This window comes from Artemia franciscana, chromosome 19 (assembly GCF_032884065.1).
Source record: "Artemia franciscana chromosome 19, ASM3288406v1, whole genome shotgun sequence".
Taxonomy (NCBI): Eukaryota; Metazoa; Arthropoda; class Branchiopoda; order Anostraca; family Artemiidae; genus Artemia; species Artemia franciscana.
In genome coordinates this window covers 14,720,798-14,733,932 of record NC_088881.1, presented here as the reverse complement: position 1 = coordinate 14,733,932, position 13,135 = coordinate 14,720,798, and the positions used below count along the sequence as shown (strand labels likewise).

General features: G+C 34.6%; 1 protein-coding gene across 4 annotated transcripts in view; it reads right to left on the bottom strand.

The window, feature by feature from the left end:
- Positions 1–13,135, bottom strand: part of LOC136039318 (TOM1-like protein 2) — a 78,221-nt gene that overhangs the window by 7,742 nt on the left and 57,344 nt on the right. For 2 of the 4 annotated variants that reach the window (XM_065722937.1, XM_065722934.1), the window contains exons 9-10: positions 10,106–10,317; positions 6,324–6,341 (exon numbers count right to left, since the gene is read on the bottom strand). In XM_065722937.1, coding sequence (XP_065579009.1) covers positions 6,324–6,341; positions 10,106–10,317 — 230 coding nt within the window. The remainder of the gene's footprint in view (positions 1–6,323; positions 6,342–10,105; positions 10,318–13,135) is intronic. The other 2 variants (XM_065722936.1, XM_065722938.1) reach the window with 1 other exon arrangement.

Below are 13,135 nucleotides of genomic sequence, written 5' to 3'. Positions count from 1 at the left end.
CTTATATTATGCCGAGGATTTAAGCGTCCTAGATGAAAATGTTAATAAAATGAATGAAGTTTTAGAGGTTTTGGCAGTTCCAGGTGCAAGAATAGGTTTGAAAAATAATTTTAAGGAGACTACGCCAATAAGACTGGAATAAGTGAAGGTGAAAAGGTGATGTTGAGTGACGAAAAGATCGATCAAGTGGACAGCTTCACTTACCTAGGTAATATTAGTATTAAAGACGGTGGGGCGCAGCGGAGGTGTTAAAAAGCAGAATAGCCAAGGCCCAGGGTGTTAGGAAGCTACAGTGATGACAGTGGTTAAGCATGGTTCTAAAGCGCGGGCCCTCCGACAGACAGGGGATGGTTTCCAGAGAGATTGCCTACGGATTGTTTTGGGTACCCGACTGAATGACCATATCTCAAACAGTAAGCTCGAAAAAAAGAGTGATTCGATCCCGCTTTCTGGGGCAACAGTAAGAGAAAGATTGAGATGGCAAGGACACGTTTTGCGGATGAAGTATAACAGATTGCTAAAGATAGTCCTTCCTGGTCAGACATCTAGGCCAAATGAAAACTAGGACGTCCCCAGTTTGGGAATCGAGTAGGAGAATGCAAACAGAGAGGCTTTAAATAGGTTGGGACCGAGAAGGAGCGGTGTAGATGCATTGGCCTCAGGCGGCTTTGTACTGTAGTGAGTTGCTAGTAGTAGTAGTAGCGTGATGGATTGCTCAAAGATCCATTTGATAAAGTCCACGAAAAAAATAAGATTAAAAAAATTTATCAATTGGTGGCTTTGTTTTAGGACTGGTAAAAAAACAATGTATTGAACTTTTGAATGTTTCCTTATGTGCTTAAGTATGTGGGATATTTTAGTGTATGATAGTACGCACTTACTTTTTGGCATTGATGTTTCTCTATAGGGATTTTCCCTGGAGTTTATGGAGCCGAGAGACAACAAATTACCTTGATACAAAATTTTGTAGAATTAGTAAAATATATAAAACTTTTACGGACTAAATTTTTTTAAATCTTCCACTCCCGTTGAAAATGTTTTCAGCCCCCCCCCTCTCTACCGTAAAATTCCAGTAAATGCCTTTGGACTTAAATACCAATTACTTTTTTTCTGTTTATCGCTGTAACTACATTTTGATAATATTTTGCATTCTATAACGCCATTTTATATTATATACAAAGAAGTTTACTTCTTTCAGTAAATGCCTTTGGACTTAAATACTAATTACTTTTTTTCTGTCTATCGTTGTAATTGTAATTACATTTTAATCATATTTTACATTCTATAAAACCATTTTTTTATTATATTAAATGAAGATTACTTCTTCCAGTAAATGCCTTTGAACTTAAATACCAATTTTTTTTCTTCTATCTATCGTTGTAATTACATTTTAATAGTATTTTGCATTCTACAACGCGGTTTTTATACTATATAGAAGGAAATTTACTTCTTTCAGTAAATGCCTTTGGACTTAAATACCAATTTTTTTTCTTCCATCTATCGTTGTAATTACATTTTTATAATATTTAAAAATATTATTTTAAATATTAAATATTATTAAATACACCATTTTTAAATTATTTAGAAGTAAGTTTACTTCTTTTCTCACTGAAAAAGAATTATGGGTATGAATTTCAATATTTGGCATCAATGACAATCGTTTTTATTGTTCTGATTAAAATTTATTCAAGATTTCCAGGTTAATTTCGGGAAATTCCATCCCAAACGATACGCAACACTGAAACAGAAAATAGCCCTCAGAATCTTTGTGTGTGCTACATTTCTTTGTTTCTGGGGTTGTTCAAATTCAGGTTCTTCATCACTTTTGTTGATAAAATCTCATACCCACTGAACCACTTTTTGATAATTAAACAAAAAAAAACAAGTTTTTTTAAATGAAAGTAAGGATCGACATTAAAACTTAAAACGAACAGAAATTACTCCGTATATGAAAGGGGCTTTTCCTTCTCAACGCCCCGCTCTTTACGCTAAAGTTTGACTCTTTCTCTTAACTCTACTTTTTAAACAGTAAAAAAAAACTTTAGCGTAAAGAGCGGGGCGTTGAGGAGGAAAAGCCCCTTTCATATACGGAGTAATTTCTGTTCGTTTTAAGTTTTAATGTCGATCCTTACTTTCATTTAAAAAACTTGTTTTTTTTTAATTTCTGGACGTTTTTGAATTAATGCATGTTTTGATGTAAACAAAATTTGAATATTAATTTTTTTGACTAAATGGCTTTTTCATAGTTTTAATCGGAAGACTTTGAGAAAAAAAGAGCGACAGGGGAGGCCTAGTTGCCCACCAATGTTTTGATTACTTAAAAAGGCAACTATAATTTTAAATTTTTTACGAACGTTTTCATAAGTAAAAAATATACGTAACTTACGAATTAACTTACGTAGCGAACTTCTGTATTCGTATGTTTTATTGCGTATATGAGGGGGCTCACCCCTCGTCGATACCTCGCTCTTTACACTAAAGCTTAAATTTTGCCCCAATTCCTTAAGAATGACCCCTGAATCACAAACACCGTAGAATAAGTAGTTGTAATTACTAAAAATACTTTAGCGTAAAGAGAGAAGGTAATACAAGGAGGTAAACTCCCCATATCCGTTATAATGTCTGTTCGTTTTCAGTTTTAATGCTGCTCCTCACTTTCAGTAGAAAAAACTTTTCATATTTATTTTTTCATTGTTTTTTTTTTAATAATGCTAGAAAATCCTGCGCCCCCTCAATTGAAAGTCTCTTCCCCCATGAGAAGTTCCTCCATGGAAAGATCCTCCCACGTAACCCCTCCCCTCAACTCTCCCCAAACCAAAAATCCCCCTGAAAACGTCTGTACACTTCCCAGTAACCATTACTATATTTAAACACAGGTCAAAGTTCGTAACTTGCATCCCCTCCCACGGGGACTGTGGAGGAGTAAGTCGTCCCCAAAGACATTGTTATTAGGTTTTTCGACAATGATGAATAAAATGGCTATCTCAGAATTTTGATCCGGTGACCTTGGGGAAAAATGAGCGTGGGAGGGGGCCTAGGTGCCCTCCAATTTATTTGGTCACTTAAAAAGGGCACTAGAACTTTTAATTGTGTTGCGAGAGCAGCACTTTGGTTTTGTCCCGGTTTTTTTTTTTTTTTTTTTTTCTATGCCGCCGATCTCAGCTTATTCCTGGAAACTGGTAAGGGTCTAACCTGTGCGGTTTTTACGGAAAGTGTGGACCTCAGGCCGGATTGATGAATATGACATTACATTTTGGAAAGCTCCGTAGAACTCTTGCCTGGGGCCAAAAAGGATGGTTTTTGCTTGTCCTCGAGCCAGAGCCTATGGTGTGCGAAGTGAAGTGGAGTTATATAGCCTATGTCAGAGAGGAGTATCTGAAGTTGTGCAGCCAAGCTTTCGTTTCATCAAACCATGTTTCTGCTTTCGAGTGGAAAGCTCCGTTCTAGCAGGCAAGCAGGCAGGCACCAGTTTCAAATTGAAGATGGACTAAAATCTATAAGTGTTAAATATATGCGGTAGTTCCCCGGCCCCACAGCCAATATGTCTTCTTTGAGTGATAAATAGATAAATTTACAGAAACAAAAAAGTGCGATTTTCCCACGGGTCCGAAAATGCTGCCATCTATTGTTTCTAGCCATTTCTGTTCGTGATTTCAGCTGACTTTACCATTCTTTTTTTTCTACTTGGGATTGCAATAGAGAAATGGTATCAGATATACCTCTTAAACTTTAAAAGTTCTCTCATTGCTAAAGAAATTAGAGCTTATCCTTTGCTCCTTTCTAAGTGGTGGTGTTAGAAAGTTGGCCTCCGGCAAAAAAGTCAACTTTTGAACTAAGACAGATAGAATTTTTTTTTCAATGACAATCGATAGACCTTGATGAGCTGATCAAAGTATATGTCATCCATTTTTTGTTACAAAAATTCCTTCATGACATACACCAGTTTGAAAGTTTCAAGGGGTTGACAACTTCAGTGGTAAGGTACACACTTGAACCAAAAATAGGCCGATACCAATTGTGAGATATGTAGGGGACTTCCAAGCAACAGTCGATTATTAGCTTATAATCATCTTTGGCAATGAGGGGTTTGCAACTTTTGCTGATTGTTGTACCTATTATCTGTTTCTGGTGTAATTGATGGTAAGAACAACTTGGTTCCCGATTGTAAGACATGTAGAGGAGTTGTAAGTAATAATCGGCATTAGGCTACAATGACTTCAGCGACAAGGGGTTTGGAACTTTTGCTAGCTGCAAACTCAATTTAGTCCCTTTTTCCGATATTCTTTTGCTGTTGTTTTTTCAACGCTGAAGAATTTGATCATGTGATTACTGATTGTTTTCTTCTTTGAATATGCCGTTTTGAAAGCTTTGATAGTTTTGACAACTTCAGCATTTAACCAATAGCGAAGAAACAAAACCAAAGTGTTGCTCTCGCAACACTTTAATCGGCAAAGCCGGACAAAGGTTGCCGCAACACTTCACATTGCCCAGGCAACGTAGGTCTAGTTTCCGTTAGAATGAGCCCTTTCGCGACATTCTAGGACCCCTGAGTCGATATGATCACCCCTCGGAAAAAAAAACAAAAAAAAACAAACAAATAAACACGCATCCGTGATTTGTCTTCTGGCAAAAAATGCGAAATTCCACATTTTTGCAGATAGGGGCTTAAAACTTCTACTATACAGTTCTCTGATACGCTGAATCTGATGGTGTGATTGTCGTTAAGATCGTATGACTTTTAGGGGGTGTTTCCCCCTATTTTCTAAAATGAGGCAAATTTTCTCAGGCTCGTAACTTTTTATAGGTAAGACTAATCTTGATGAAACTTATATATTTAAAATCAGCATTAAAATGCGATTCTTTTGATTAGAGTTTAGAGTTCCATTTTTTAGAGTTTCGATTGCTATTGAGCCGGGTCGCTCCTTACTACAGTTCGTTACCACGAACTGTTTGATGATCATTAAAACAGACGAAAGCGACTACTAAAAAGAACCACAACTAATTTATAAGAAAATACTCAGTAAAAAGCATGGATTTGGAGGCCCAAAAATTATGAGTAACACTGATCTCACCGAAGTTTTTCCTTTTTGTGCAAAAAAGATGAAAATCATCCAAAAAGTGTTCACACTCCAAAACCAATCCTTCAGAGTAGCTTCTGAACCGCAAAATCTGATATTATTACGGCACAAACGCGTTCTCAATCTTTTTTATGAGTTCCCAAGATTTAACATTGGTTTTCAACTGATTCTCAAAAATAATTTTATAGAATTCATAGTAAATTGTAAGACCCATTCCAGGGTCGTCCTTAAGGACCATGTAGAAAATGAATATATATATATATATATATATATATATATATATATATATATATATATATATATATATATATATATATATATATATACAACAGTCTTCTCTTCTCCTTCTGTCTTTCTTTCCTCTATTTTTAATGGTATGGGTTCTTTTCTGTGTTTGTGTTGTTGCACTGGTGATTTCTTTTTTGTCGATATATATATATATATATATATATATATATATATATATATATATATATATATATATATATATATATATATATATATATATATATATATATATATATATATATATATATATATATATATATATATATATATATATATTATATATATATATATATATATATATATATATATATATATATATATATATATATATATAAACTCGACCAGAATTTCAGAAGAAAAATAAAAAAACTAGATTTTACCAGAAAACTAGAAGTCAAAACAAGCCACACTTTTTCAAAAGAGCTTTTCAAGACATAAATAGAACCGGTTCAATATACTAAAAAGCAGTTAAATTTTCTCTAACTTTGTTTTCTAAGAACTAGGTAAATTTTTGCCATGGGCAAATAGCTACATTTTTGGTACATATTTTAAACCAGACTTTTAAAATATATACTTTCCAAACTGTGTACTATTCTAAAAAATTTAGAAAAAAAAAATGTTAAATCAAGTCAAAACTGATTACTGAAGCGATATTTGAGAATTGGTATTGAAGTCCAAATAGAACTTTGAAAATCATGGCGCCTGCCAAAATTTCACTGCAAAACATACAAGATAGAAAAAAAAGGATAGTTAAACAACCCAAAAACACAGCTAATCACTCAGAAAATCAATTTGATACCATTGTCCAGCTAATTACGGTATTAATATGTGATACAGCCATTCTAACGTTTTTTCAAAATATCTAAGCCTCTCGATCCATTTCTATACTATTTCTAACTACAATATTTGGACAAATAAATATCAAACTTGCAAGCAAAATTTCACACAACGACTTACCAGCAGCCGAATTCGCTCCTAAAAGATAAATAGATTTAGAGTTGAGTGGTATAAACGTTGTGAATGAGCACATGTGCACAACTTCAATGGGCACATCTAGTACCTTTTTTAAGAATGTTTAAGGGATTCTGGATTCGACTCAAGAATGTGAGGTTTTTAGCATCTATGAAAAGCTGTTAGAGTACCAAGGACACAGAAAAGGAAATCTGATTTTCTAAATTGATTAGGTGGAAACTTACACAACCATATACACCTTGAAAATTAGAAAAAAAACAGGAACTCAAATTTTAAAGAAGAAATTTTATGCTTGACAGTCACCAATTTTAAAAATAAGGAACTTGGGTGAAGATCAGCAGAAAAAGATCGAAAAAACATGCATCATAGTGCTCTAGAAACCATACCTTCTCGGATTGCTATAGCAAAAGAGAAACATTACCATAAATATAAGCTGTGCATTGATATGGATATTATTAAAATTATTCAAGTTTAAACACTTCAAATTATTAGTTAAGGGATTTACCAAAAAAATAATCTTTTTAGAAAGACAGATCACGCTATCACATTCTATTTTATTTATCTGTTTATTGATTATTCCTATATCAAAACAACCTTTATTTTCTTCTGATTCAAACAATATTACTTTAATTATTTAGTTTTTACATATTCTCATTAGCCTATTTTTTCAGTAGTCCTTTTGGACAAAATGGTTGTGCAACTCTATTGCTTTTTGCATTGCCCGAGGATCACATGCTGATAAATTGGAAGTTACAACCGTTTGGCTGGGCTTGATTATAAACAAGAAAAGATTCCGTTTGTTTCATTTTATGCAACAAAGGAGAAATTTTATGCAACGAAAAATTAGAGTAACAACCAAAAGAAAAATAGCAGAAATTACTGGTTTTCAGGTATGAATAGACCTTAGATGGAGATAAGGGGCAAACATTTTTCATTTTGATGTCCTTGGTACTTTAATAGATATAGAACTAGCCTAAATAAATATGCATTTTTTCAGTTTATTTACTCCTATAATTAATCAACTAGCACGGATCCAGTTCTTTGGTTTAGAGAGGGGGATAGGGGAGCGCATTATTCACCAGGAGGGCGGAATCACTGGGAGCACGATGAGGATAGAAAGGAGCAAGTTAACACGGGGATACATAGGCTACCTCTCACTTTATGCCATTTTATTCAAGCGAACAAGGAAACAAACATCCTCCCCTCTTGACTCAAAGCAGCCTACTCCTCCACGCCCGTATCTGTGCTATTCTGAGAGTTCTTTTTATACATGGTATAGATAATCAAACTGATCATACTCATTGCAAATACCTGTAATAAACTGTCGTTAATTAATTAATAACTTTAATCAAAGTCTAATCATATAAAGTCTAATTACGTTCAAGGCTATAACGACTCGTCCGAGCCACTCACGCCGTTTTGAGATAGAAGAAGTGTTAGCAGAAAATATTTTAGCCTATCCTCTAAGAGTATACTTTTCAGGTTATTGATAATTGAATCAATCATGGTATAAGAGAAGCGCGTCAGTAATATTCTTAAGGTGAAGAGTAGGATGTATCATTTGTGTACCTGTCATGGGGAAATCCTTAGAACATCAACCACTAACATGATCTGGTCGGCAAGCTTGCTTACTTTTCGAGCGTCAGAACAAAGTTCTTGTCGCACTTTCCAGTTTGTTTCTTTAGAGCACTAAGAAGATTAGATCAGCAACATCTGTGTGCCACATCAAGATCCAAAATCGTCTTCTGAAACTCTCTACCGAGAGACGATGTAACAGAAAAATACGCAGGAGACATTCCTATTATACATAAACTCTGTAATTTGTACTTGAGTAAGTAGAGTGAAAGAGAGAGAGAGACTCAAAGCAGGATCATAAGGCATTTACTGCTTTTATTTGATCTCAGATTCTCTTCTACATTTAATCAAAGTCATCACTGCACAGCCATCAGCGCCAACTCATGTACAGCAGAGTAGACTTGGACCCTGTTTCTTTGACAGGCGTGTAAGTTACAGACATCACTTTTACGTCAACAATTGGTCCTATACATTTTACAGATTTTACAAAATTCTGTGCTCTTGGTATAATTTTCGAATAGTGATGGTTGTCTATAAATCCGATAAAATCCTTGTCTTCAGTTCTAAAATATATGGCAATGAGATAAGCTAAGCAATGTGTAAAGGAACTCATTCCGCGTTTCATTACAGATGAAACAGCTACTGTAGAGAAGAGCTTACATTCCCTCCAAAATTAATGCAGGAATTTCTTTTTACGGCATTCAATCAAATTGTTCTGGATTATTTTACTTATATACAGAGCTTTAATGTCTACTGTTTTCAAATGTCCCTTCAGCCTATCGTCGACGTCGTTCACATAATAGGTCAGTTCGCGGGAGCTTACCGCATTTAAAAGGAGAATGTCCTCAGCACAAACATCATCATCTTGGCTGTGACCTCTAATTTGTGTAGCCTGCTGTTCAAGTACAATGATATACTCTACTATAGCCTTTGGCCGAGTTATTTTTTTATTCGCCTGTTTTAAACACTGTTCATTTACTAGGTCCTGCCCAGTTGAAATGAAATGAAAATATGATAAAACTTTTAATTAAGACAGTGAACCAAGAAAAAAAAATCCACGAAAGGAACTCACGCATGATAAACTATGCTTGTTGTTCTGCAAAACAAAGCCGAATATGGCAATCACACAGAGGCACAAGGTTGTGAAACTGCTGCATTATGTTGTGATATCCGTGGTTATTCACAATTGATACAGCAGCTTCCCTGCCATAAGTATATATGGAGCATAAACGGATACATTTCAAATAGAGATGGAAAGGCAGTACCTTCTAATAAACTATTTACGATCGTGCACAAGATTTATTAAAGACCTTAATAAAGAGCTTCTTATCTTTAACTACAGTGCAATGGCATTTCGAAACCTCGCTGGAAAGTCAACACTTTAGTCAATTTATTTTGCAAGCTTATAAAAGACGAACATTAATTAAACAAAAAATTATTGTTTGTATATACAAGTAGAGCTATTAAAACTCAAAACAGCAAAAAAATTACAAGCTACTATAGATGCAGATGTATCGAATACTTAATTAGATTGAGAAAGCGTAAAAAAAAACAAAAATGAAGGTGATTTTTATGCCAAGCCTTTTCAAGTTCTAGAAAAATTTGTATATAGGAAACCCGTTTAGTTATATACAACAGACATCAAAGAAGTAAAACAAATTTACAAGCCTGGCTACCTCAGTGGAAACATAAGACTTCCAAATGTTGGGATCACAGATTCAAGCCAAGTATTGGGACTTTTTACGTCATTATAAAGTAAAAAGTTGAGAATATAGTCCTTTTTGAATAAAGGTTATGTTTGTGAAGAAAAAGTCGATATTAAGACTACGTGCGCATATGGTTGAACAATTCAAGCAAAGGGGAGAAAGGGTTTTTTTTTCGTCGTGAACGAGTTTTTCGAGTTACAATTTTGGTAAGTCTACGCTGTTCCGTAAAACGGCTCGGCATCGAGCTGAAACTTTCATGGACATTTTTTGGGGGTCGGGGTAGGTTGCAATCCAACTTAGTCAAAAAAATTTTTATTTGATCCTCACAAAAGCATAGACACTACGATCTTTCTCTTTCTTATGCATGTCGTCCGGTCAGCCTTGGCACTAGTATATACTTAAATACAGAGATATTACAAGGTCTTTATAAGAAATATCGAGCTAAACTTTTCAAATGGAGATTACCGCAAAAAAAAAGAAGCTTACAGGCTGATCTCGAAGCTGGGCTGCAGCTCCCAGAGATACATTCAAATGGTCCGGCTCCAAATTGTCCTTGTAAGCACTGGTTGCTTCTCGCTTTGGGCTTTCGATGGTGGCTCTTGATTTTGCTAAAGTCGCGAACTCGTCAGTAGTTTCTCCTGTAGAGGCGGGAATTCCGTTTATATTTTTCAGCTGTGACGTTGATGGCGACACAAGATCTGAAACAACCGGTAAAATATTTATCCTGGGTTCACAGAACTCCGAAGTCCTCCTTCCCTCAATATCAAGAACTTGACGGTTTTACGTATATCTTTGCTTTTATTATATAGTCAGTGTGTTTCGGGTTGGAACAACACCAAAATCCCAATTGGGGACATAAATTTTATAGGTTACAGATTTCTATCTTCTCGTATTCCGTTATAGCTTACATGAAGAAACAATATTTTTTAAGGTATTTTCATAATAATTGTTATTCTCAAACTAACAGCAGTCATTGTTTCTTTTTTAGCAGTTTCGGGTCAACAGTAAGGACAATATTTATTTCAAACTCTAGGGAGTGGGTTCTTTTCCAAAGTAGAACAATTAACAATTGATTCGGTTTAAGTTTGAGTGCAAACCAATAAGAAAAAGAAGAAAAGGTTAATTTTTTCTATACACCAATTTCACTTTTTTTTTTACAACCTTTATTTAAATGAATAAAGAGTAAATTTTTCTTAAAATAAGGAATCGGATGTTTTTATTTACCCGTCTTTAGGTCAAATAATTAAGAAATATAAATTCAGTTGTAATACACTCTTACTTTTTCTATAATATTAAAAGTTTAGTCAAGCAGAGTTGAACATCAATATAACTCTCAAATACAAATTGATTTAGCACTGAGTTCTTTTTTTTGTTAGATGGCGTGTTTCAAATACAACTATTAAGCAATATCATCACAAGTTATCCCATTACATCACATTATCATCAAATTTTTTTCACATTGCGTAAGTTTTACGAAACTGATATAAGCCAAAAACGCACTTTCAAGGTATGGAGGGAGGGGTTACCCTTATCAAGATTGGTTACCCTTATCAAGACCGTTGCCGTTATAATAGGTATGGTCTCGCAAACCTTTACCCGGCGTTTTCTGATCCTACTATGTTTTCCCTATCAGGGCTTTTTCATTTGCTTTATGATTACGCTCTTATCGTAATAGTAAAATAATCGCTCAGTTATTCCTATTGATTTTACCCCTGTTTTACAACTGTGATATAGAAGACTAATTGAAAACCGGATAAGCTAAAACCTATCACAGACCGTTGTCGTTATAATAGGTATGGTCTCGCTAAACTTTACCTGACATTTTGTAATCCTACTATGTTTTTCGTGTCAGATATTTTTCATTTGCTTTATGACCGAATATATCGAAATAGAAAAATAATCGCTCAGTTTGGTGCTATTGATTTTACCCCTGTCTTGAACAATCGTAAACATAACTTTACCCCTGATGCCATCAGCATCACCCTGATGCCTGATGAGTCATCAGATTATTCGGTTGTTTAGAGTTATAAAAGTCTACATAGTTTTATTTTTTTTTGTAATGGTTGTTTAGTCATTGTCACGTCATTACTGGAAATAGATATCTGCAGACAATCGTGAAGGCATGAAAATCTAGCTTGGAATGCATAACAACACCACTTAAGGCTCTTCGATACCTTAAAGAATCCCCCTATTACATCTATTAAACCCTATTACCGGTGATTCTTAAAGAATCACCCTATTAAAGAATCATCCATTACAAGTTTTTTCGGTATGTGTGGACAAATTACTCAGAATTGATGGGGCAGTCTTGCCGTAACTTGTATAGCTTTGATAAGAGATCCGAGTAAACAACAGAAAACTTAAAGTCAACACATAATTTCCTGGAAATCCCAGAAAAGCCATTTAACTTCTTCTGCTTTGTGCCAGAGACAGATATATTCAATTTAATGAAACTTAAGTCATTAGAAAGCTTAAATTTTGCTTTCTTTGCTCAACGGAGCAGAATTTTCTTTTTAAATTTCAGGACTGGGCATTCCCTTAAAATAGTCTAGTATAACTGTTTGGAAAACATTAAAAATCTGCTCAAAAGCAGTCTCATTGAATGATGCGACAGCTATTGAAGTTGCCTGTTGTGCCAACTGCCTTGATTGAAATATTTGGAGACACAGGATGCATGTTATTTATGTTGTACGTACATTGATTAGACAGCATTTTGCCTAACAATTAGTAAGAGAGTATATGTTTCCTTTGTTTTAAACTAGCCTCTCATTAGTTTTTTCGAACTATCACCCCTATCAATTTTTACCAAAATTGCTTCGGAAGCTCCCTGTAGTACTGGTGAAATCTACTAATTAGCCCTTTGTCTGTGAGACTATCAGTCGACGCTGAGACTTGCAAAACGACATTTTTTTGTATCGAACGTAATAGCGTCAAAATGCTGCCTTGTGTTACTAGCTATCTGGGAGTTAGCTTTCAGATTATTTAAATTGTCAACAGACAGTATCTGTGCATGCATAACTTTATTACCAATCGTTATGCACAAAAACCTATATGATGGACTCTCATGTAATTAATTTTTATACAGTAGAGGTGAACATTGGCTTCCTGTAAGAAAGACAGTTAACCCATTCATTTTCAGTTTGGTCTTCATCCCTGAAGTCAAGATAACAATTTCTACCCCCCCCCCCCCTTCAGTTCTATATGGATACTTCTTCTAAGAGCTTTAAGAATTTCATTACAAAATGAGGTGTCATCTTATGTATATTTGGTAAGACTTCACGCTTTTTTTTACTGCTAATATTTATTAATATTTGTTTACATAGAATTCAGTTATTTTCTGATATATTTCTAATATTTTTCGTTTTATACAACCTAAAGCTTGGAGCTAAGAGCCAACTTGAGTTCTTATTTATCTATTCTTTGAGTGTGAAGCAGAACTGCTTGCCGTTCGCAACATATAAGAAAAACTGACACACAGTCATTATAAACCGAAATATTATTGTAGTAAAGACACCC